The sequence below is a fragment of the Schistocerca nitens genome, chromosome 6 (assembly GCF_023898315.1).
Source record: "Schistocerca nitens isolate TAMUIC-IGC-003100 chromosome 6, iqSchNite1.1, whole genome shotgun sequence".
Classification (NCBI taxonomy): domain Eukaryota; kingdom Metazoa; phylum Arthropoda; class Insecta; order Orthoptera; family Acrididae; genus Schistocerca; species Schistocerca nitens.
In genome coordinates, this window is record NC_064619.1 from 572432218 (window position 1) to 572459380 (window position 27163).

General features: G+C 44.8%; 1 protein-coding gene across 3 annotated transcripts in view; it reads right to left on the reverse strand.

Moving 5' to 3' along the window:
• LOC126262807 (cytochrome P450 6k1-like) overlaps positions 1 to 27163 on the reverse strand; it is a 100714-nt gene that overhangs the window by 69974 nt on the left and 3577 nt on the right. For 2 of the 3 annotated variants that reach the window (XM_049959648.1, XM_049959647.1), the window contains exon 2: positions 332 to 561. In XM_049959648.1, the coding sequence (XP_049815605.1) occupies positions 332 to 551 (220 nt within the window). In that variant the 5' untranslated portion in view covers positions 552 to 561. Of the gene's footprint in view, positions 1 to 331; positions 562 to 18928; positions 18954 to 27163 lie in introns of those variants that run through there. The other variant, XM_049959649.1, reaches the window with a different exon arrangement.

The following is a 27163-nucleotide window of genomic DNA, read 5'->3' on the forward strand; positions in this document are numbered from 1 at the left end:
GTATTAGAATTGATAAGCGTGTGCTAAAAGATATTTTCGGGTTCTGGACCATTCTTACACATCAGGACCTGTTTAAAAAGTATATTGTTATTATAAGTCAACAACAGTTAACAAATTTTGTTTCTTTGAATTTTTTTAGTACATGTTATTGAAAATGCGATTATATTGCTAGGGTTATGATTAGTAGATGTTTCACAAAAAATGAACAATAGCGTTCTTGTGAGAGAAATGTTATTTTACAGACAAAGCTGTTGTACATTTAGAACAATTGACTTGTTGCACCAGATACCTCCGATTCTTCGTTATGTAATGTCTGTGTGAGTTGTCTTACCTTTGAGCTGCCGGTATGCGTCAGTGACGTCCATGGGCATGGACTGCTTGCCGACAAAACTCTTGTAGATATTGCCAAACGGAAACTGTGGCTCCAAGTAGGGCACTCCTTTCTTCTGCCAGTACTTGTACGACTGGGAGAACCACGCGTACACTGCCACTGTCACCAGTGACAGGGCTACCAAAAGCTCCGTGAGCCACGACTCCGCATACAAGCCCATGTTGCCGAGTCTGAAACGTGAGAAAAGGACACTGTTGTCAGCCCTGCGAATATTGGCAAACATTTATCAAGTGTTGTGTGTAACATATGAACACATTCATCTCTTTCTCGTCGTCTACTTCTCTCGCTTCTTGTCGATCCTCTCTTCCTGACGTTCTTTGAGAGTTAACGAAAAATCTTTCACGACCAGACGTATTAGTAGCACTCCAGTGAGAGCAATTAGTTGCCCGAGTGTAAATGAAGATTCAGAAAGTGACAGGAGTCCCCACACCGATAAGACACTTATCTCACTGAAATACAAGACGCTCGAATCTGAAGCCTCGTCCTATGTCCTATTTTCTGCTTATCAGACTTCAGTTCAGATGAGGGATATTGTTAACGGTTTTGGCTGAGAATGTGAGAGAAATTCACTTTACAACTCAGCTCTTTAGCCTTCAGACGATTGCTTCGTGCTTCAACGTAGAGCGCAAATCTTTCGATGCTGATTTTCAATTTTTTGGTGGACAGAAAGAAACCGCTGCTGTATTTAGTTTCACAGTGTGTGAGAACATGAGAAATTTTGATTGTAAACAGTTCACCGAGGTTTTCGAGAGCAGGCTTCTTCCCACTGTTTCTCAAAGTGCTATTGGCATATCTTTTTTATAACTAGCAGTTTAATGCAGTCAAATAAACAGTTTACCACTTGTTAACTATTGCACTCAACACTCTATACGTTTTATTATTACAGACGGACCCAAATTCACTTAAGTACAAGAGTCTGTGTGGGTTCCAGATCTTCTCCGATGACAACGTAATTAGGGGATAATTAAGCCGTTTTAGCAGGCCTGTGCAGTCATGCCAATTTATGCAATCGAAAGAGACATGGTGTCATCTTCGCTGCATGCACAGAGCGGGATGTTGTAGGATCAGTGCAGTATGGTTGGTTCTTGTAGCATCCGTGAGGGTAACGCGTAGAATAGTGATACCGAACCTCACTGAAAATTAAGCATTTGTCATACACTGGTACAATGGTAAAACGTGGCATATTTTTGTGCAGGTTGTTTCCCTACTTGCGAGAACTACTGCCACTCTTTGTTCCCCACTCCTATGGCTAAAACTCTGAGTCTTTTCAGGATATCTGCTGTTGAGATTCTACAATCGCTTCCTTACCCGAAACTTATAAAATGTCGTCTTCCTTAATATTACAATGTTCTTTTACCTGTTGAGGCACGCCTCATCGGGCGGTTGTGAGACAGTGTTGGCAGTTCCAATGTATTGTCTGTAATATAACATACAGTCACCATTTATCTTTATTTTACAATTTCCATTACCAACTTTAGCCCATATAAACAGATACTCATCGGCGTTTAGTTTCTTCTTCCTTCTAGTACTCAACACAAATGGCATACTGGGAACAAGTGTACCATATGGAACTTTTGCTAAGAGTCCTGTTGTCTCTGCTATACTCCACGTCTTCCATGTAAGAATATTTGCATCTGGGAAAGCTTCAAGGCCACCATAATCACAATGATTGCCCCATACTACAGCAAGTGTAAGCCATGTACTACCTCCAAACACGGCTTGTACATGTAAAGTTCAGGCGAAGTCCACGAAATACATTTGGACCTCCAATTAATTGTTGTTTATTAAACTGTCCAGAAAGATCAATGTCTATCGCCTTCAAAGCACGATAAACAGGAACGCTGCGCCGCCAGCGACGACGGTAACCACGTCGCAGAGGTATTGCTGTGGCACGTTAATACAGGTATACTGTATACGTTTTATTATTACAGACGGACCCAAATTGACTTAAGTACAAGAGTCTGTGTGGGTTCCAGATCTTCTCCGATGACAACGTAATCAGGGGATAACTAAGCCGTTTTAGCAGGATTGTGCAGTCATGCCAATTTATGCTTTCGAAAGAGACATGGTGTCATCTTCGCTGCATGCACAGAGCGGGATGTTGTAGGATCAGTGCAGTATGGTTGGTTCTTGTAGCATCCGTGAGGGTAACGCCTAGAATAGTGATACCGAACCTGTACTAATGCAAAGAAGTCCTATAGAAATGTTTCCACATGGTACACTTGTTCCCAGTATGCCATTTGTGTTGAGTACTAGAAGGAAGAAGAAACTAAACGCCGATGAGTATCTGTTTATATGGGCTAAAGTTGGTAATGGAAATTGTAAAATAAAGATAAATGGTGACTGTATGTTATATTACAGACAATAAAGTTTGTCCTACCCGAGAACCATCCTTATCTATCCCGTGTTGCACATACACTGTAACATCTTCCGGTGACTGAGGTGTTGCATCTTTATGTTTCAGTAGGTGGCAACTGTCAACATGCGTGTGCCAAAACAAGTTAGTAAAGAAAATCAGACTCTGTAGCAGAGGTCGCTAACGCACGCCTGGAGCAGTTCTAATCCTGGTGGCGGAAGAAATTTACACCGTCACTATTTGGCAAAAAGAATCTACGGTCACCATACTTTGAGCTAGTGTTGTGGATTAAATTCCAATCTCTGTACTGTATTCCATGTAACTACAGCATGTGACACGATTGACGTGGTCCTGCCATCAAACAGGGTCTTTACCTTCCAAACTCTGTACTGTGTCCTGTGGAACTAGAGCATGTGACACGATCGATGTGGTCCTCCTGTAGGGTGGGGTGTTTAAGCTTGGCCCAGTGTTCTAGATTACATTTCAATGTCTCTACTGTGTCCTATGGAACTAGAGCACGTGACACGATTTATGTGGTCTTCTCACCGGACAAAGTCTTTAAGCTTGGCCCAGTGTTCTGGATTATATTCCAATTTCCGTACTACGTTCCGTGGAACTAGAGTATGTGACACTGTTGATGTGGTCTTTCCGTCGGGCGGGGTCTTTAAGCTTGGCGGTCCCTTGGTGATATTCGAAAGGGGTAGGCTATGTTCCGGTGTTGGGTTTCATTCTTTCCCTTCTCTCAACATCATTTAATACAAAAATGACGACGCAATACACACACACAATCGTTACAGTCACCCACACGCAACAGGTACTCTTACTAACACACTGTGTGTGAAGGAACCATTCTGCACAGAGAAAGAAAAACCTTTATGGTAACGGTGTTAAAGGTACCTCTCCAAGAGAACAATTTTTATTTTCATAAAAAAATAACAAGCTATACAGGGATGAAACTGAAGACGCCTTTCATAATATTGGCTGAGTAATTGGATTCGTAGGCTGGAAGGATTTGTAGGCTGGAAGAAGACAAGGGGATCCCAGCCAACCGTAGTACAACTATGCCTTATACTGTTCATCCAATCTTCTGGACGATGACGATGTTTACCTCATGGGCGTCATTCTTTTCTTTTCGCAGAGGTAGCTCCTTTATTTTCAGAATCTTGAATTCAGAGCATTAATGAGGAGACGCGCTACCAGATACGGTGACTGTTTTCATCTAACCGATGATCCCATTTTCTCGCGGATGTCTTACACATCTGGGTTTACACGTTCAGCGACGATGGATGGAATTACTTATATTTTTCACAGAAATTAATCAGCATTTGCGTTGGCGCTATCTTGTGCACATACGACGCACAGCAATTCCAGGCTAAGCGAGAGAACGGCTCCTGCTGCTCATAAGAAACGCTACATATTATGCTTTCGCAACTAACGGTGGTATCCCGGTGGCTTTGAGACTGAAGCACTGAACCGTGTTATGTGAGAACCAGCATAGGGAGTACCTATTTGTAAAACAACTTCCTGAACTAAGTTTGCGAGGGCTGAGTAATGGTTTGTTGTATTTATGGCACACGGAGGATGCGGTATTGTGTGTTGTTATACAGAGAAGACATGCACTGTCCAGTCACATTAATGTGGCCGGCCGGTGTGGCCGAGCGGTTCTAGGTGCTTCACTCTGGAACCGAGCGACCGCTACGGTCGCAGGTTCGAATACTGCCTCGGACATGGATGTGTGTGATGTCCTTAGGTTAGTTATGTTTAAGTAGTTCTAAGTCTAGGGGACTGATGACGTCAGATGTTCGGGAGGACGACGGTTCAATTCCGCGTCCGGCCATCCTGATCTAGGTTTTCCGTGATTTCCCTAAATCGCTCCAGGCAAATGCCGGGATGGTTCCTTTCAAAGGGCACGGCCGACTTCCTTCCCCGTCATTCCCTAATCCGATGCGATCGATGACCTCGCTGTCTGGTCTCCTTCCCCAAACCAACCAACCAACCAACCTCAGATGTTAAGTCCCATAGTTCTCAGAGCCATTTGAACCACATTAATGTGACCATCTGTCAAAAGCCTGAATAACCAACTTTCGCAGCGCGGCACGCTGTGAGACGTCTAGGAAGAGTGTCAGTGTGGTTCTGCATGCAACCGAGAGGGATGTGGAGCTATGACTACTCCAGTACCGTGGCCAGCTGTCCTAGATTTCTCGGTTGAGGATCGATGGTGCGAACAGCCCTATAGAGGAGGTTTAAATCCGAGGAGTTTGGTGGCCTGGTGGCACGGTAAACTCATCTTGGTGTTTTCCGAATCACATACCTACACTGCGAGCTGTGCGACGCGTTACATTGTCCTGCTGCTAGATGCCATTGTGCCGAAGAAAAACCAACTGGATATAGAGGGTGGACATTGTCGGTAAGGATGGACGCATACTTGTGTTGATCCATTGCGCCTTCCACAATGACGAGATACCCAGGGTGTACCCCGAAAACATTGCCCAAAAAATAAGGCCCTTTCTCCGGCGTGGACCCTTCTGACGGTTTTTACAGGTTGTTTGCTTTCAGACGTTGCACGCTGATGGGGCATAAAAAGTGATTCAGCTGAAGAGGCCAACTGTCGCACACTCAGTGGACGTACAGTTGCGGTATTGACGTGCAAATATTAGCCTCTGTCGCCGACGAAGAGCAGTCAACGTGGGTGCATGCACTAGACGCCTGCTGAACGATCCTTGAAGGGACAGTACTGTTAGCCTCTTGTTTCATCTCGGCAGTCAGTTGCTCAACAGTTGCATATCTGTTCGCCCGTACACATATCCGCAACCGACGTTCACACCTGTCATCTATGGCCTGCCCTGCACTACAGTTGCCGAGGGGTGGTTTTGGATGGCGCCATTTCGCATTGCTCGATATACACTCCTGGAAATGGAAAAAAGAACACATTGACACCGGTGTGTCAGACCCACCATACTTGCTCCGGACACTGCGAGAGGGCTGTACAAGCAATGATCACACGCACGGCACAGCGGACACACCAGGAACCGCGGTTTTGGCCGTCGAATGGCGCTAGCTGCGCAGCATTTGTGCACCGCCGCCGTCAGTGTCAGCCAGTTTGCCGTGGCATACGGAGCTCCATCGCAGTCTTTAACACTGGTAGCATGCCGCGACAGCGTGGACGTGAACCGTATGTGCAGTTGACGGACTTTGAGCGAGGGCGTATAGTGGGCATGCGGGAGGCCGGGTGGACGTACCGCCGAATTGCTCAACACGTGGGGCGTGAGGTCTCCACAGTACATCGATGTTGTCGCCAGTGGTCGGCGGAAGGTGCACGTGCCCGTCGACCTGGGACCGGACCGCAGCGACGCACGGATGCACGCCAAGACCGTAGGATCCTACGCAGTGCCGTAGGGGACCGCACCGCCACTTCCCAGCAAATTAGGGACACTGTTGCTCCTGGGGTATCGGCGAGGACCATTCGCAACCGTCTCCATGAAGCTGGGCTACGGTCCCGCACACCGTTAGGCCGTCTTCCGCTCACGCCCCAACATCGTGCAGCCCGCCTCCAGTGGTGTCGCGACAGGCGTGAATGGAGGGACGAATGGAGACGTGTCGTCTTCAGCGATGAGAGTCGCTTCTGCCTTGGTGCCAATGATGGTCGTATGCGTGTTTGGCGCCGTGCAGGTGAGCGCCACAATCAGGACTGCATACGACCGAGGCACACAGGGCCAACACCCGGCATCATGGTGTGGGCAGCGATCTCCTACACTGGCCGTACACCACTGGTGATCGTCGAGGGGACACTGAATAGTGCACGGTACATCCAAACCGTCATCGAACCCATCGTTCTACCATTCCTAGACCGGCAAGGGAACTTGCTGTTCCAACAGGACAATGCACGTCCGCATGTATCCCGTGCCACCCAACGTGCTGTAGAAGGTGTAAGTCAGCTACCCTGGCCAGCAAGATCTCCGGATCTGTCCCCCATTGAGCATGTTTGGGACTGGATGAAGCGTCGTCTCACGCGGTCTGCACGTCCAGCACGAACGCTGGTCCAACTGAGGCGCCAGGTGGAAATGGCATGGCAAGCCGTTCCACAGGACTACATCCAGCATCTCTACGATCGTCTCCATGGGAGAATAGCAGCCTGCATTGCTGCGAAAGGTGGATATACACTGTACTAGTGCCGACATTGTGCATGCTCTGTTGCCTGTGGCTATGTGCCTGTGGTTCTGTCAGTGTGATCATGTGATGTATCTGACCCCAGGAATGTGTCAATAAAGTTTCCCCTTCCTGGGACAATGAATTCACGGTGTTCTTATTTCAATTTCCAGGAGTGTACTTTTACCAAGTCATTACGCGAGAAGTTTATAAACTTAGTAGTTTCGGAAATGCTATCATTCGGTCCAAATGTTAACAATCATGCCCTTTTAGACTTGAGATACATCTCTTCGTTTCTGCATTAGGACAGAAACTGCACAGTCTTCCGAGTACCCCCCCCCCCCTCCCTCCCCCTCCCCGAACCCCCGACACGAATATGTACTGTCCACTGCTAGTGCTGCCACATGCCGACTGTGGGTGGTTATTACACGTTAGCGTCGAACATTGGCGGTAGCCACATTAATGTGATTGGTTTCTGTTCAGTTAACTGAAATTTTTGATGTTTAATAAAATGGTACCATCCTCTGGTGTCTGTCATATGACACCCCTATGTATAGTTCAGTGTCACCAGTTGCATAATCTGCAGATGCAGTCCTTTGGAAAGGTTGTTAGCAATAGCCGCCACAGTCGATGGAACTACATTGCCACACCTTCTGTAGACGCCAGTGACCCATCAGATACATCATGTTATGCGGAGGGTCAATGAGCAAGAAGCTTATCCTCCCAACCAGCAGCAGCCAACCGTGTGGACTGAGTGGGCCGTGTGGGCCTACATGCCACGTGGCCTGTACAGTGAGTCTACACTCAGTCCATAGCGAGTGCACAACGAATTCACAGTGGACCAGTTCACGGTTGGAGTCTACCATAAGAAGGCAGCGAGCTGCTCTCTGTGGCAGTCACTGGAGATCAGTACCAATACCACTGCAGTAGACCTCCAGCGAGTCATCTTGGAATATAACTTTTGTAAGAGGAACTAGCAGACTTATACTGCATATCAAGTTACTGGCTTAGTTATTGGAAGTTACCTGTTCCAGGAAGCGCTTTATGGGTTCAGTCATACCAGACTTCTACTTTCTTTTTGAGTGTTCTAAAGGCCAGTCGGAGTGGCTGAGCGGTTCTAGGCGCTACAGTCTGGAACAGCGCGACCGCTACGGTCGCAGGTTCGAATCCTGCCTCGGGCATGGATGTGTGTGATGTCCTTAGGTTAGTTAGGTTTAAGTAGTTCTAAGTTCTAGGGGACTGATAACCTCAGAAGCTAAGTCCCATAGTGCTCAGAGCCATTTGAACCATTTTGAGTGTTCTAATAAATACAGTTATTAACTTGTATTATTTATTTGTGTAGTTTTTTCCGATACTACGCTGGCGCAGTCGTACTGAGGTGATGTCCTACTGGACACTTAGCAACGTCACAGCAAAATTAGTTGTGAAATTGAGCGCAACGTCTGCCCACCCTCCAGCTCGAACCCCACCCCACCTAGGTCCTACGCTACATCGGATTATTCTCAAACATCTGATTAAATAGTATACCTTAGAAAAGATGAGCGTTGGAATATCACACAGATACTAATCCAAGCCTCAAAATAGTGTAGTATGAACGATTCTCAAATTAAATTATTTATTTCTGAAACCGTCCCTAGAAGACGTGCATCAAGTCATATAAACACAAAGTTTACCTCTTTGTTCTCAAATAGAGCTGACGATATATGTAACAAGAAGGATTCATGTGAAGTGGTCCTACAAGCTAGACAGCATTGTGCATTACTGTCCTCCCCCGGTAGCTGAATGGTCAGCGTGGCGGATTGTCAATCCTCTGGGCCCGGGTTCGATTCCCAAATGGGTCGGGGAATTTTCTCCTCCCAGGGACTGGGTGTTGTGCTGTCCTCATCATCCTCATCGACTGCAGGTTGCCGAAGTGGCGTCAAATTGAAAGACCGGCACCCGGCAAACGGCCTGCCCGACGGGGAGCCCTAGCCATACGATTAAATAAATAAAATTGAACATTAGTGAGTACGTTTGTCTTACAAAGTGACTAAGACTTTCCTTACGTTTATTTCGATGGCTGTTGTGTATGTATAAAGGTAGTACACTTTTTAGTTGGAGATCGCAAGACTTGTACAGAGCAGGTGCACGTAAGGTTATCGCGATCTTTCTGATTTTCAGAAACGTCGGGTTCCTGGCATGAGGGACATGCGAATATCAATACCGACGGATCGCACAGACAGTTGGTTGTAGTGCAATGACTGCAGAATGTGGTGTGTCGACGTCACGGTTTCAGGACGAAAGCGTGGCAGGAAGTGCAGGCATAGGTTTTCAAGAAAGTCTACACCACGAGAAGAATGTAGGATTGTTCGACTGGCTCTGACGAATAGACGAACCGTCGGGAACAGATTGATTTCGAAGTGCCACGTGTCGTTATCGCTGACATCATACCACAAACAACAGAAACTTGAAAAGAGTAAATACAGAGTCAGCTAAGACTGGCGTTGTGTGGTGTTCAGTGACGAATGTAACTTGTGTATGTGGCGGTCAGATCGATGCCAACGTGATCGTAGACGACCCGGTGAAAAGTCACAGACGGTCGCGGACGATAAGTCCAAAGGCGGTGGCTATTTAGTTAATGGCCGACATTGTGATTATAGAAATACGGTACACAATCGGGCAGAAAGCAGATGAACCCAGAAGTGGAGAATCAGTTTTCATTTGTGTGAGGAAACATAGCTGATGAGCTTTCTTGAATACCCGCCTTTATAATTTGCAAACTTAGTACTTTGTGCTTTAGCAAGGAAAAAGAAGAATGCAAACCAGAAAACAATGTGTAACAGGCTCATTTGCCATATGTTACTGCATAGCATATCTGCTACTACGTTTAGAGTTCTACAAGAGATTAGTAAGGTATGTATGTATATTTCCTGATTTTTTTCCCCTCTCTTTTAACGTTGCTTATCTTGGATTATAATGGATTTCAGTGTACAAACGTAACGTAATGTATTATGTCAAATCAATTTGTTATTTACCATGTAATGTTATTCATATTTATGTATGTTATTTCGTTCTAATTGTAGATGCTTTGGTGCATTAATAAAATTAATATTACTGAATGATATTAGAAAGAGACAGTTGAGAAGCTATGGTGTGCAATGTCGAAGGGCTACTGTAAGTGGAGTTGAATACGACCGATACAACGGTCTGTTGTCATTAGTGCAATAAACTGTGTATTGTCTGGTTGGGTATATTCACAATTATATCGGAATCTATGTCAAGGTCGGGTTTCTGAAGAGTTCAGTTTTGGTCATGTGCAAATAAACAGTGAGCTCCACGTCAGGGTCGATTTTCGACCAGCCGTTCGCTATTGCTTCTGAAAATTTCGTTTACAGAAACAGGAAAAGTCTATTAGATGTATTTTTACAGAGCAGCTGTCAACAAGACAAAGGAGCGTCGGCATCAGAGATCTTACAGCAGACGTATCAGGTAGGAAGCTGCAGCACGCGCATCTCTGCAATCATACTGTTGACTGTCAATTGACGTTTCATAGCTGCGGGGTGTCAATACGAAAGCCGTCGATAAATTTTAATGAAGTGTATTGCGTAGGTTCAAGTCAGTTTTCGATATACTTTCCAACAATTCTGCTCCAGTAAGACTTGAAATTAAAATTGCATTCTGTGCTGTAAAAGGCTGTTTCGGATGCTACAACTTTACGTAGTTTTCTCATAACAAAGAGTGTTGACGTAATAGTTTATGCTGAGTACACTAGCTTCCTATTACTTTTTTAAATAGTGGCCAAAACCGTAGTTTAACTAAAGTATCTTTGAAGACATTGAGGATAACAATTGAACAATTTTGCTTTAGTGATACTGAGACCATACATTATCAAAACTGATGCTCGTGAGGAATAGAGACGTTTATAATCAGTTAACAATGGCTTTAAGTCGAAACTGTTTACAGTTGCGTCATTTCAAGCCAGGTCATCACTCATTCTTTAGTTGTGACATTAATGTTATCCATAACTTACTTGTTTGTTGATTGTTGCAGCGCATTTAATTAAAGTTTACCACCAAGGACCTTCAGAATACTAACAGATCTAAGTTGCTAACAATGGGTAATAGACAAGAACGCATCAAATCTAATAGCTTGGTGAAAGAAGTCTTCGTATAACAAAGTTGCACTGCGGATCTACATATACACCCAGAGTAGAAAAAAGTAACACGAAGTTATTTATTGTTACAGCATCACTTGCTAGTGTATGTTATCTGTTTTTGTGTCTCACTTATATATATTTATTTTCTGTCTGATTGAAGCTTGCTTCTGCTCCGTATCAGCAATGTCCCTCACTCGTTCTTAGAGATAGACGCTATCTGCCAGATAATATCAGAGACATATAATTAGCTGAGGATAGATGCTGCTTGATTAGGGGGTGGATTAAATGGACAGGTGTGTGGCGATTTAATCACAACTATTTGTGGCGCTTTAATCACAACTGTTTACGGTGTGTTTTAGTGAACGTTTACGCGATACTTGCAATAAGGTACCCTCAAATTTTTCAAGCTAACTCTGAGGACTAAGTTGGTGATTGAAATTTCATGAGAAGATCCTTTCGCTGCGAAAATCGCCTTTGCTTTAACGACTGCCATCCCAACACGCCTATCATATCCGTGGCACACTCTCCCATATTTCGTGATAATACAAAACGAGCTGCACTTCTTTGAACTTTTTCGATCTACTCCGTCATTCCTATCTGGCAAGCATCCCACACCGCGCAGCAGTATTCTAAAAGAGGGCGGACAAGCGCAGTGTAGGTAGTCTTTTTAGTAGGTCTGTTACATTTTCTAAATGTCCTGCCATCAAAACGCATTCTTTGCTTAGCCTTCCCCACAACATTTTCTATGTGTACCTTGCAATGTAAGTTGTTCGTAACTGTAATTCCTAGGTAATCAGTTGAATTTACGGCCTTTGATTTTACTGATTTATTGTGCATCCGAAGTTTAACAGATTCCTTTTAGCATTCATGTGGATAATTTCACACTTTTCGTTATTTAGGGTGAATTGTCAATTTTCTCACTATACAGATATATTTTCTAAATCGTTTTACAATTTGTTTTGATCTTCTGATAACATTATTAGTCAATAAACGACAGCGTCATCTGCAAACGACGTAAGACGGTTGCTCAGATTGTCTCCCAAATCGTTTATATACATACGGAACAGCAAAGGGCCTATAAAACAACCTTTCGGAACGCTAGAAATCACTTGTTTTACTCGATGATTTTCCGTCTATTTCTATGAACTTTGACCTCTCTGACAGCCACATAATTGAGGTGTTATTCCGTAAGCACGCAATTTCACTAAAAGCCGCTTGTGTGGTACAGTGTATAAAGCTTCCCGGAAGTCCGGAAATATGAAATCAATTTGAAATCTCTTGTGAATACCATCCAACACTTCGTGCGAGTGAAGTGTGTTGTGTTTCACAAGAACGATGTTTTCTGAATGCCTGTTGGCTGTGTGTCAATAGACCGTTTTCTTCGAGGTAATTCATAATGTTCGAACACAATATATATTCCTAAATCTTACTGCATATCAACGTTAATGATGTGGCCTTAATTTAGTGGATTACTTCTGCTATTTTTCTTGAATGTTGGTATGACCTGTGCAACTTTCCAGTCTTTGGGTACGAATCTTTCGTCGAGCGATCGGTTGTATATGATTGTTAAGTATGGAGCTAATGCATCAACATACTCTGAAAGGAACATAACTGGTATACAATCTGGACCGGAAGACTTGTTTTTGTTAACTGATTTAAGTTGCTTCACTACTCCAAGGATATCTACCTCTACGTTACCCATGTTGGCATCTGTACTTGATTCGAATTCTGAAAGACGTCTTCGTATAACAAAGTAGTACTGACGATCCACATACATACCTTCATCAGAAAACAGTAGCACAATGTTATTTATTGTTACAGCAGCACTTGCTAAACAATATTAACAATATTTGTGTATGTGCTATTTCCAGCATTTTTTCATCAATAGATTAACTGTACAGTAGTAGCTTTCTTTTCCTTTCATTACATTAGTACTCTGCAACAAACCATTGGATTCCATGGGGCCTTATACGAAAATGCTAAGAAAACATCCGAAACTTTGTTTTTTATTTTAACACTTATGTGAACTCTGTTTTGCGGTTGACGGTCTGTAATTTGTCACTTGATAATCCGAAACACGATAATTAAAAATTCTGTCCGGGCTCTTGAAAAACATTCGATAAACTGAAAAAAAAAACGGGTTTATGTCCCCAGGATAATCTGAAGTTGTGGTGTTGAGGGAACCTGGCAAACAGTTTATAATTCGGAGTCAGGTTTCCCATAATCTCTACAATTTGAGGCCGCCAACTTCTGTGACACCCACTGAAGTGTCATTACTTTTGTGATTCCCAGTACAGCCTCAGACCACCCGACGTTTGTGTCTCCAGCCCACATGCCATTCAGTCTGCAATCAGCTTTCACACTGTGTTGTTTTCAATCCGTGATTCTAGAAACTGTGAAATGTCATGTTAGAAGGAAGATGTGTTATTCAGGTAATGGAAACCACTTGTTACTGTAGCTGTGGAGAGTGGAATTTCGGGAAAAAAAGTTGCAAAACAGTTCGCTATTTTACCACGTACATTGTCGACGATTTTAAAAAACAAAGGTCGTGTCACCGGAAGTGTCTCAGGCACAGAAAGGAAAAGAACATGTCAGGGCGATTTTCCCTGCCTTGAGGACTGCTTGCTCAAGTGGATAAAACAGTGTAGAGGACAAAATGTTCTCGTTGGTGGTTTAATGTTGAAAGAAAAAGCCAAATTTTTTACTCAGCCTCTCGGGATTGATGGATCTCCTTCAAGTAAGGGCTGGCTCTCAAATTTTGATAAACGTCACGGCATCAAGATAAAAAGATCCACTGAGAGAGTGCCATTGTAGAGAGTTTTCTTTGTACTGAATGGACTGATGAATCAGAACGTCTCGTCAGCTATTCAACAGAGACGAACCGGTCTTTTATTTATAAATGTACACTCCTGGAAATTGAAATAAGAACACCGTGAATTCATTGTCCCAGGAAGGGGAAACTTTATTGACACATTCCTGGGGTCAGATACATCACATGATCACACTGACAGAACCACAGGCACATAGACACAGGCAACAGAGCATGCACAATGTCGGCACTAGTTCAGTGTATATCCACCTTTCGCAGCAATGCAGGCTGCTATTCTCCCATGGAGACGATCGCAGAGATGCTGGATGTAGTCCTGTGGAACGGCTTGCCATGCCATTTCCACCTGGCGCCTCAGTTGGACCAGCGTTCGTGCTGGACGTGCAGACCGCGTGAGACGACGCTTCATCCAGTCCCAAACATGCTCAATGGGGGACAGATCCGGAGATCTTGCTGGCCAGGGTAGTTGACTTACACCTTCTAGAGCACGTTGGGTGACACGGGATACATGCGGACGTGCATTGTCCTGTTGGAACAGCAAGTTCCCTTGCCGGTCTAGGAATGGTAGAACGATGGGTTCGATGACGGTTTGGATGTACCGTGCACTATTCAGTGTCCCCTCGACGATCACCAGTGGTGTACGGCCAGTGTATGAGATCGCTCCCCACACCATGATGCCGGGTGTTGGCCCTGTGTGCCTCGGTCGTATGCAGTCCTGATTGTGGCGCTCACCTGCACGGCGCCAAACACGCATACGACCATCATTGGCACCAAGGCAGAAGCGACTCTCATCGCTGAAGACGACACGTCTCCATTCGTCCCTCCACTCACGCCTGTCGCGACACCACTGGAGGCGGGCTGCACGATGTTGGGGCGTGAGCGGAAGACGGCCTAACGGTGTGCGGAACCGTAGCCCAACTTCATGGAGATGGTTGCGAATGGTCCTCGCCGATACCCCAGGAGCAACAGTGTCCCTAATTTGCTGGGAAGTGGCGGTGCGGTCCCCTACGGCACTGCGTAGGATCCTACGGTCTTGGCGTGCATCCGTGCGTCGCTGCGGTCCGGTCCCAGGTCGACGGGCACGTGCACCTTCCGCCGACCACTGGCGACAACATCGATGTACTGTGGAGACCTCACGCCCCACGTGTTGAGCAATTCGGCGGTACGTCCACCCGGCCTCCCGCATGCCCACTATACGCCCTCGCTCAAAGTCCGTCAACTGCACATACGGTTCACGTCCACGCTGTCGCGGCATGCTACCAGTGTTAAAGACTGCGATGGAGCTCCGTATGCCACGGCAAACTGGCTGACACTGACGGCGGCGGTGCACAAATGCTGCGCAGCTAGCGCCATTCGACGGCCAACACCGCGGTTCCTGGTGTGTCCGCTGTGCCGTGCGTGTGATCATTGCTTGTACAGCCCTCTCGCAGTGTCCGGAGCAAATATGGTGGGTCTGACACACCGGTGTCACTGTGTTCTTTTTTCCATTTCCAGGAGTGTATTTAGCGCACCCTAGCATTCGAAGACGAAAAGTGTCATAACTGAGCAAGGACGGATTAACTGTTCTCCTAGCCTGTAACATGGACATATTTCACAAGCTGAAACCATTCATAGTAGCGATATGTGATAAACCAAGCTGTTTCAAGGGAATAAAATCGTTTCCCCGCTCAAACAAAAAATCGTACATGATGACAGAACTGTTTAATGAATGGCTGACCTCGGATAATAGCGACAGTTTTTGGACAACTGCACCGACCGTAACAACTCACCGTCATTAGATCAAGTGAAATTGAGTTTTGCGCCAGACAACAAATCAAGATTGCAAGCATTGGACAAGGGCATAACACAAAATTTTAAAACTCTTTAGGTAAAGGAATTGCTTTACTTATGCTGGATAACAACGAAAAAGATTAGAAGACGAACATAATAGTTTTGGCCGCTATAGCCATGACTGTAAGGCCTGGAAGAATGTAAGCCCTAACACTGTTTATAACTGCTTCAGAAAGGGCGGGTTTGTAACGCAAAGAGTCATCAGAGTCGCGATAATTAACGAATTCAGTCCTGCCAGAGTCAGACTGGGAACTCCCAGCAAACTGTAATGAATTAACCTTTGAGGATTTCGTTCGTGTTGATGACGAGATCGGTGTCCACCGCGTTCTTATCGATGCTGAACCTTTGGCCTGTCAGGACGCGGACGAAGAAGATAACCAACATCACGCGCCAACTCCAGTCACATCGAGCGAGCCAAGGTGATCTGTCCACATCCTATGCTTCTACGCCTTCAGAGCGGAAACAAGTGAATATTTCTTCTCAGATCTCATCACCATAGAATTCGCTGGACAGTGCTAGATTTCTCTCTCTCAAATGAAAATCACCAACTACTTTTCAAAATGGTGTGTAACATTTTAATTGGTGTGTTTTTCATGTATGCAAAGTGATCAACCAGAATATCATGACAACCGACCGACTATCTATATAAATCCGCCCAGGAAATAGCAGCGTCATCTAGCGAGGAATGACTGATAGTCAGACACACGCACAGTGCATGCGAAAGCGCGATCTATCTGAATTTGAACGAGAGCAGACTGTGATGGCCAGGAGGCTCCGTACTCGCATTTCAGAAACTGCACGACTTTTCGGCTGTTCTAAGAGTGCTGTGGTGGGTGTCCTCAGCACGTGGTGACATCAAAGTGAAAACACGTCCAGGCGTCGAGGGACTGCGCGGCCACCCCTCATTACAGAAGTGGGTTCAAATGGTTCAAATGGCTCTGAGCACTTTGGGACTTAACATCTGAGGTCATCAGTCCCCTAGAACTTACAAGGGAACCTCCCCATCGCACCCCCCTCAGATTTAGTTATAAGTTAGCACAGTGGATAGGCCTTGAAAAACTGAAAACAGATCAATTGAGAAAACAGGAAGAAGTTGTGTGGAACTATGAAAAAATAAGCAAAATATACAAACTGAGTAGTTTATGGGAAGATATGCAACGTCAAGGAGACTGGGAACGCTGGAGCGCCGTGGTCTCGTGGTAACGTGAGCAGCTGCGGAACGAAAGGTCCTTGGTTCAAATCTTCCATCGAGTAAAAAGTTTAATTTTTTATTTTCAGTTTATGTGACAAACTCTTATGTTTTCATCACTTTTTTGGGAGTGATTATCACATACACAAGAAAACCTAAATCGGGCAAGGTAGAAGAATCTTTTTACCCATTCGCCAAGTGTACAAGTTAGGTGGGTCGACAACATATTCCTGTCATGTGACGCACATGCCGTCAGCAGTGTCGTATAGAATATATCAGATGTGTTTTCCTGTGGAGGAATCGGTTGACCTATGACCTTGCGATCAAATGTTTTCGGTTCCCATTGGAGAGGCACGTCCTTTCGTCTACTAACTGCACGGTTTTGCGGTGCGGTCGCAAACCAGAGACACTAAACTTATTACAGTGAACAGAGACGTCAATGAACGAACGGACAGATAATAACTATGCAAAAATAAAGAAAATAAAATTTTCACTCGAGGGAAGACTTGAACCAAGGACCTCTCGTTTAGCAGCTGCTCACGCTACCACGGGACCACGACGCTTCTCAGCTCACTTTGTCCATGATGTTGCATATGCGACACGTGGACTACTCAGTTTGTATATTTTGCTTATTTTTTCACAGATCCACACAACTTCTTCCTGTTTTCTCAATTGATCTGTGTTCAGTTTATCGAGGCCTATCCACTGTGCCAACTTATAACTAAATCTGAGGGGGGTGCGATGGGGAGGTTCCCTTGTTAGAACTACTTAAACCCTACTAACCTAAGGACATCACACACAACCTGCGGCCGTAGCGAACGCGCGGATCCAGACTGAAGCGCCTAGAACCGCTCCGGCCACAGGTGTGGGACGTCGTAGGCTGGACAGACTGGTAAAACAGGGCAGGCAGCGAACTGTGACGGAACTAACGTCACACTTTACTGTCGAGCAGAGAACAAATGTGCCTGACACACACAGTACACCGAACACTCCTAACAATGGGCGTCCGCTGCTGACGACCCATACATGTGCCAATGTTAAGACCACGACATCGGCAACTACGACTGAAATGGGCACGTGATCTTCGGCACTGGACGTTGTGTCAGTGGCAGAGCATTGCATGGTCTGATGAATCCCGGTACCTTCTTTATCATGGCGATGGGAAGGCGAAGATCCGTCGTCCTCCAGGGGAATAGCTCCTTGACACCTCTACAGCGGGATGGACACAAACTGGCGGCGGCCCTGTTACGTTCTGGGGAAGAGTCACTTGGGCATCCATAGATCCAGTGGAGGTCGTGCAAGGCACCATGACGGCCATGGAGTATCGTACATTGGTTCCAGATCACGTACAACACTTCGTGGCGACTATGTTTCCCGACGGCAGTTCTATTTTTCAACAAGATAGTGCGCCATGTCGCAAGACCAGGACTGTGATGGAGTTGTTCAAGAAGCACAGTGACGAGTTCCAATTGGTGTGCTGGCCCCCCACCTCGCCAGATCTGAAACCGATCGAAAACGTGTGGGATGTGATTGAATGGGGCGTCAGAGCTCATCGCCCCACTCACCGGAATTTACGGGAATTAGGTGACTTGATTTTGTGTGTGTGTGTGTGTGTGTGTGTGTGTGTGTGCAGATGTGGCGCAATCTCCCTCCAGCGGCCTACCAAGGCCTCACCCCTTCCATGCCACGCCGCGTCGTCGCTGTTACCCGCAGAGGTGGACATACCGGCTATTAGGTAGGAGGTCATAGTGTTGTGGCTGATCAGTGCATTTACCATATGTTTATATGTACGCATTACGTCTCATATTATTAAAAGAAAGTCAGACTCTCGCTTATTCGAATTTTCCGCTGTCCCTCTCGATTACTTGAACGCCTGTTACTTTGAACACTTCGTAAGTTGAAACTTTCCCTGGTCCCTTGAGTTTCAAATTAACGATTGTCGACTGCATTTGTTCTTGAACTGTAATACCACGGTAAGTCCGACATCCGTGTAAAATAGATCCGCACATAAATGAAACTACTACTGCTGCTATTGCTGCTGCTGCTACACTCACCAGTTCTGTGCCGATCCGCTCACTGGTTGCGTCTCGCATTTGTGTCTAGATAAAAGTACCTGCAGGCCGTTTATCACCGTGAGTCTGCGAAATCTTATCTACAGGATGTTCTCCATCAAAACACCGTTTCAGATGCCCACGCTATGATTCACAGGAAGTGAAACTCATCTGCGAATCTCAGACACAATGGTTTGAGTTAGTAGGTTTGCGTTAGTAAAGCTAAGCTCCATCTCAGCAAGCGTGATTCATCGAGGACCTTAACGTTGTGCTTGGCGAGCTGCTAACCACCTGTCTGGTATAAATAACACCTTCGGAATCTTACATACCACTCCGAGAGGGGTTTGAAAAACACGAAATTCATGGAACTAAAGGCCCGCGATCAAACTTGCTTTGTGGAACCAGTGAAATGTTGCTCTTACATTTTAAATAAAGCGTAATTGCTGGAACTAAAGCTATCATGGCGGTGCAAATAAGAGAAAACGGAAGTTAAGTGGGCAAAATGGAAGGAAAGTTACTATTAAGCTTCTAGCCAACGATGATGTCATTAGGGACGGAATACAGACAGGGCTTATACAGTGATACGACAGGAAACCGGACGTATCCTTTCTGAGTGAACCATCCCGCCATTTTTCGTTAAACGATACAAGGGAACAACAGAAAATTTGAATCTGGATGGCCGAAGCAGAATCGAATTACGCTTCTCCCGAATGAGAAACATATATAGTCCATAAAAGCGACAGAATCCAGCTATATCCAGACATCTGTTAATATTAGGGGTGATCGGGGCACATTTACGCGAATTTCTTTTCGGAATTTTTCAAATTGTTTGGTTAAATTTATCGTGTTTCAAATAGTCTAGTCTTATAACATGGTTATTACAGTAAAGTTAGTACATATTTTTCTAACTCAACATTACATTTTAGAGTGTAAAATAATTTTATCTAGGCTCAAGTTAACGTGCGACGGGTATGGGACAGGTTTATACTTCTATGGGGCACGTTTTTGCATATCATAGAACACAATAACGATTAAATAAAACACACTACTAAAATTTGCAGAACACAGCATATTTTATTGGCACTACAATATTGCAGATGTACTTACACCAGTTAACATTGTAAGAAAAACAAAAAAATTGCTGAAAATAAAAAAAATGTTTAGTCGAATTTCCACCTGTTAGCATAATATGGCCCACCTAGAAGTTTGAATGCTAATTAAAGGCCTATTCGTCATAACTGTCCGGGTTGCAATTTATGCATGCAAAAAATACCGTCTTTTGGCACAATCGTCGAGAGCCCATCTTTTACATCTAATGCACTGGATTCATTTTTCATTTCTTTTCGATTGACCGAATCGTGTGAAGCAGTAAATACGAATGAAAATTTCACACTCTTCGTCAGATTGCTGCAGGTTATGAGACAAAGGAAGAAGAACTGGATGAGACACTGATTGGAACGTGAGCTCTTGATAAAAGACGCTTTGGAAGTGAGGTATCGGTAGCTACGATGCGACAACGGTAGGTGCGCTCTCGTAGGTTGGCACCACGAGAGCGAACGATCAACGCCGACCACAGCGCCCTCTAGCCCGGCGCTGTGCAGCTCTACGATCGCCGCTCCGGATTCAGCCCATTTGATTCCGAGCAGATGACCAACCAACATTGTTTCATTTTCATTTTCAACAGATTTTGCCTGTGTTAGCATTGATACATCTGGCTTCGCACCTACGTGCCCCTCAGTACAAAGTTATGTATTCTCATATTTTAGTGTGCTGAGATATAGTAAAACCACTTTTACTTTAAAAGCAGTACCGAGATTTTTACCTCACCTGCTCCTACTCGCCTGCTACATTCGGCCTACCTTTCAGTTTACAGGAGCAAGACCACGCTCCGCCTTCCAGGCGGGATACAAAAGGAAGGTCTGGTTTATGAGAGGAGATTGAGAGGAAGGATGACAAATGGCATGAAAGAAGCGGAAATAACAAGAATCTGAAGAGGATGATAGAAGACAGGAGAGCATGCAGAGTAACCTTGTGAAAATTTGACTGTCGACAGAACACCAACGATGACATCAGAAGTGGACCTATTTACATTTTTCCTTATTCTTCCTTTTAGGAATTTCTTGCCCTTATAAGTCCTTGCTCGCATATAATTTACTCTTTCGGCTTTTGCTTCTGCTTGCTCGCTAGATTCAGATAGCTTCATTAGCAATTTCTGCCTTTTCTTCTCCTGTTTCTTCGCTTTTTTGGACTGCGTTTCCAACTGCTTTTCTGGAGAATCAGTTAGGATGGTAATGCAAAATAGAGCGTAAACATGACCCAACGGAACTGGGTAAACGTGCCCCATCGCCACGTTTGGATTACACTACTGGCCATTAAAATTGCTACACCAAGAAGAAATGCAGATGATAAACGGGTATTTATTGGACAAATGTATTATACTAGAACTGACATGTGATTACATTTTCACGCGATTTGGGCGCATAGATCCTGCGAAATCAGTACCCGGAACAACCACCTCTGGCCGTAATAACGGCCTTGATACGCCTGGGCATTGAGTCAAACAGAGCTTGGATGGCGTGTACAGGTACAGCTGCCCATGCAGCTTCAACACCATACCACAGTTCATCAAGAGAAGTGACTGGCGTACTGTGACGAGCCAGTTGCTCGGCCACCATTGACCAGAAGTTTTCATTTGGTGAGAGATCTGGGGAATGTGCTGGGCAGGGCAGCAGTCGAACACTTTCTATATCCAGAAAGGCCCGTACAGGACCTGCAACATGCGGTCGTGCATTATCCTGCTGAAATGTAGGGTTTCGCAGGGATCTAATGAAGGGTAGAGCCACGGGTCGTAACACATCTGAAATGTACCGTCCACTGTTCAAAGTGCCGACAGTGCGAACAAGAGGTGACCGAGACGTGTAACCAATGGCATCCCATACTATCACGCCGGGTGATACGCCAGTATGGCGATGAGGAATACATGCTTCCAACGTGCGTTCACCGCGATGTCGCAAAACACGGATGCGACCATCATGATGCTGTAAACAGAACCCGGATTCATCCGAAAAAATGACGTTTTGCCATTCGTGCACCAAGGTTTGTCGTTGAGTACACCATTGCAGGCGCTCCTGTCTGTGATGCAGAGTCAAGGGTAACCGCAGCCTTTGTCTACGAGCTGATTGTCCATGCTGCTGCAAACGTCGTCGTACTGTTCGTGCAGATGGTTTTTGTCTTGCAAATATCCCCATCTGTTGACTCAGGGATCGAGACGTGGCTGCACGATCCGTTACAGCCATGCGGATAAGATGCCTGTCATCTCGACTGCTAGTGATACGAGGCCGTTGGGATCAAGCACGGCGTTCCGTATTACCTTCCTGAACCCACCGATTCCATAGTCAGCTAACAGCGATTGGATCTCGACCAACGCGAGCAGCAATGTCGCGATACGATAAACCGCAATCGCGATAGGCTACAATCCGACCTTCATCAAATTCGAAAACGTGATGGTATGCATTTCTCCTCCTTACACGAGGCATCACAACAACGTTTCACCAGGCAACGCCGGTAAACTGCTGTTTGTGTATGAGAAATCGGTTGTAAACTTTCTACTGTCAGCACGTTGTAGGTGTCGCCTAGGCGCCAAACTTGTGTGAATGCTCTGAAAAGCTAATCATTTGCATATCACAGCATCTTCTTCCTATCGGTTAAATTTCGCATCTGTAGCACGTCATCTTCGTGATGTAGCAATTTTAATGGTCAGTAGTGTAGTTTTGAAATTACAGTAGTACTTTCAGGATTTCTAACTATACAAAAATGCCTTGTAGAGTAGAATAAGCTCTTGTCAACAAACATATGTTTATCTATTCACAATTCTAAAAGCTATGCTTCCTAGGAGCTTCAATATTTGATAACAATTTTACTCATCTTGCACAGAAACAGAAATAAGTTGTCTGCGCTAGGATGTTCACTTAGCTGGTGCCATGAAGTTTGTGAGAAACTCAGCAGATGTCAGTACTAATCTTCCACTGTCGGTAGCGCTCTAGCAAGAATGGCTCCGACAAAAGAGTTCTGCGTAAACGTGATCCTTGTGTAAACGTGCCACTGTCTCCCCTACGGTTGTAAACTTGAAAGCTTGCCACGCATATCAACTTTCAGCTTTTATCATTTTCTGCGTTTGCTAATTAGAGAGCAGTGTTACTAACATATTCTGCGCCCAGTTCTCGATGTTTGAGGTGAAGCTGGTCTTTTTACAGTCGGGATGGGTAGTTTGAACGACGTTCTCTGGCGAGCGTTGTCTTGCGCAATGGGAGATCAGCATGTCCTCGGCCGATACGGTGTGTTCTGCGTTCGAATGTGGACAGAGTAGTCTTTACCTAATGTGGTCGGAACAGGAGACTCATAGTGCGGAAGTCGGATGAAAGAGGCCGGCTGGCGGTATGTATGCGTAAGATTTCTACTGCCGCTTCCCTTGTAGAGCAGACTGGCGTGCATACTTCCAATGAGATTTTCTTCATGCGTTCTCTTGTCAAGGGCTACGAGTTACGTGTGGTAACATGTTGCACAGTGCAACGAATTCACGTTTGTACTGAGCCATTACGAGTGGTGGGATTCAATACATTTTCTACTGTAAGGTATTGAGTTTAGAGTCAAAAGGGCCAGCCGGCCAGAGTGGAAGAGCGGTTCTAGGCGCTTCAGTCTGGAACCGCGCGGCTGCTACGGTCGCAGGTTCGAATCCTGCCTTGGGCATGGATGTGTGTGATGTCCGTAGGTTAGTTAGGTTTAAGTAGTTCTAAGTTCTAGGGACTGATGACCTCAGATGTTAAGTCCCATAGTGCTCAGAGCCATTTGAACCAAGCCATTTCAGAAGGGCCAGAAATAAGTTTCTCTGTAGCATACCCGAACCATAGGTGAACTGAATAAATCAATGCCTCTCTGACGTGATGATCCTGGATATTTTCGCAGATTTATTGAATACTTTGTGGGTAAATTATTTGTTCTGTGCTGGTATAGAATTCCACGTGGTTCATGCAGAAATAACTGTATTCTTCCATGCTGTATTATGAGTCGAGATAATCAGTAACTTGAACACGAGCTCTCTGAGTTAATTTATGTTCCTTGCTGCTACTAAATGTATGTCTGAAAGTTAAGCATTCTGTTTAGTACGCCACTTACAAATTAAACTGCAGCAGAGATTTTGCTGTCGTCATTTGCTCGCAGTAAATGTGTTTAACGCTGCGAGCTGCTCGTACAATAGTCACTCACTCATTCAGTAACAATATTATTATTAGTCTTTGCATGAATCTTTCAAGTTCTGATGGTAAACTGCATCGAGATCGTCGTAGCAGGCATCGGTGTCTCAGGAGCCATTCTTTACTGATTATTATATTATTTAATAAGTTCCATTTTTGTGTGGAAAAGCATTTAGTTCACAATTGCGAGCCAGGTAAGCTAACTGCACATGCTTTGCCTGAGTGGCACATTTCTTAAGCCAAAAGGACCACTACGGTCGCAGGTTCGAATCCTGCCTCGGGAATGGATGTGTGTGATGTGCTTAGGTTAGTTAGGTTTAAGTAGTTCTAATTTCTAGGTGACTGGTGGCCTCAGATGTTGAGTTCCATGGTGCTCAAAGCCGTTTGAACTATTTAAGCCAAAAGCTGAACTCAGTGACAAGAAACCTGATCATTAAGGTACATTTAAATATTCATTTATGCCCATAGATTAACCGTTGTACAAAGCTAAGTATTGCACTTGTTAATTTGTTCCTAAAATAACGTCAGATAACCTATAGAAAAATTTTCTTGGGTCAGTAGTTAAGGAGGGTAAGACGACTAATTGTCAGAGCAATTTTCTGCAGACGTTCTTACATGTTTTCAGAATTTAACAGCACGAGGCCATTTGAATACTGTTCAGTAAAGTGTTCCAGTCCGCCTTGTGTACCGGTAGGGGGAGCCAATCGGCAAGCGTACGCGGACAATCATGGTGGGGGGAACACTACACGGGCGGCGTTCCCTCAGTGAAGGAAGTTCCGTCACAAATTCTGGTCCACAGGGGAACAGTGCCTTTATGTATTAGCGCTAACTATTGTTAGCAGCAATGCAACATTTTTTCAGGGTTAAAACCATCATCAAGATTACTTAAATCACTCGTCAAACGTATTTCATCTACTTTCCTGAAAACCCAGTTCCAAAAGGACGAAATTTGTGCGTTTTCCTGCCGCGTGGTTTGTGGCGTCATGTCACGGACTGCGCGGCCCCTACCGCGGGAGGTTCGAGTCCTGCCTCGGACATGGGTGTGTGTGTTGTTCTTAGCATAAGTTAAAGTTAGTTTAAGTAGTGGGTAAGTTTAGGGAGCGATGACCTAAGCAGTTTGGTTCCTTAGGAATTCACACACATTTGAACTTTTGTGCGTCTTCGTAGTCCATAGAGTGGCGTGTCTGAAAACGGTGCTCGATCACGGCGGATTTATGAAGCTGTATCTGGCAGCTGTAGCGTTTATGTTCCACGCAGAATTCTTGAACTGTATATAGAGTATGTCCGGAAAATTACAAACCACACTGACAGCGAATCGTATATACGCCTGTCTTCCGATAGAATAAAGTTATTCCTTATAGAGCCAACGCTTGTCTTCCATAGACTAAAGTTACTCTTCACAGAGCCAACAAGCGTGACTATCCTTAGTGCTGGGAGAGGAATATCCCTGACTTTATGTTTGAAAAGGATGCTATCTATTTTGGAACACATATTTCCTACGAAAGGTTAGAGCGCTTTTTCGTCAGTTTTTAGTGCTCACTCCTAAGGCGGCTCAATGGTTTACAGTCGAAATATTAACAGATAACAAGTTTGGTTACCGCTGAATTCCCACAATTTTATTGGCCATCTGATACGGCTTGGAAACCCTGAAGGTCACAAGAGTCCGATGTCTTAAAACATGGATCACCAAGCTCTGCGTGGATTTAGAGCTTCATCAACAGTAAATTAGTACTCGAAAAGGAATTATAATATTGCGTTGCAGAGCGAATCAATAAGCAGACGTGGAAGGGCAGGCAACAAACCAATACACATGATGGAAAGGAAGAAAACATTCCTGAATCGGTGGCAAGCAGAAAATAAATTATCTCTCGCATGGGTATCAAGGAGCTGTGCAGTAACTATACAGGATGTCCGAAACATTAGACTCAAAACAGGGTTTCCAGAATAGGCAGTAGGTATCACGTGCATGTATGCTGTGAGTGATGACGTCACTGCTGACCGTCGCACTTTCCGCACCGCATAGACACTTGCAGGCACACTGTGCTCACATGTGTAAATCACAGAAAACATTTTTCGTTTGTAGTATATTACTATTGTGATTAACTTCTTTATTAGTAACACGAACAAGTAAATTTGCCCTTATTTTAAAAAAATCTCTGCATAAAAGCTTTATTTCAAAATTCTGCACAATTTGTTGTTTGCTTGTTACAGCGTCACCAACAGAACTCAACTCTGGAAGGTTATGACACATGCGTTGTCTTACAATGAGCCAACGCCCTTGACGCAGTGATAACAATGGTTCCCGCCTGATCACCGAATTTTGCTGTTGGAAAGCGTAGTGCGGTGAGCCCTTGTGAGGCAAACTGAGGAGCTACTTGATTGATAAGTAGCGGCTCCAGTCTCGTAAACTGACATACGGCTGGGAGAGTGGTGTGCTGACCACATGCCCCTCTATATCCGCATCAAGTGACGCCTATGGGCGGAGGATGACACGGCAGCCGGTCGATACCGTTGGGCCTTCATGGCCTTTTCGGGAGGAGTTAAGTTTTTCTTTTTTCTTTAGTTGTGTTACAATGAGAGAAAAGAGATCTGCTGCCCTCCTTAAATTTTGCCTGTCCACGCGACCGAACAAGAAAATGGTTGGTAATCAGTTGATGGGCGTATTGTAAAGCTAGGCAGGTGCTTTGAAGTTCAACTAACTTAATGAGCACTTCTTTTGCGTAGACACTTCCAGGCTTAAGCCGGTATCCATCGTCGGACAGATGATTCCTTAACAGTTATAAGGTGTGAGGGACATTACAAAGGAATTATCTGATTGATTTTCGAATCCTGAGTTGTGAAAGGTAACCTTTAGACTATGTATATGTTTTCGATATGAAAGGCTCATATCACGTTAAACTCAACATATTCTGTGACTTGAACTGTCCTAGTCAACAAATCCCTACAAATGGGTATAACAAATAGTCTGCATATATTTTCCTACTAAATT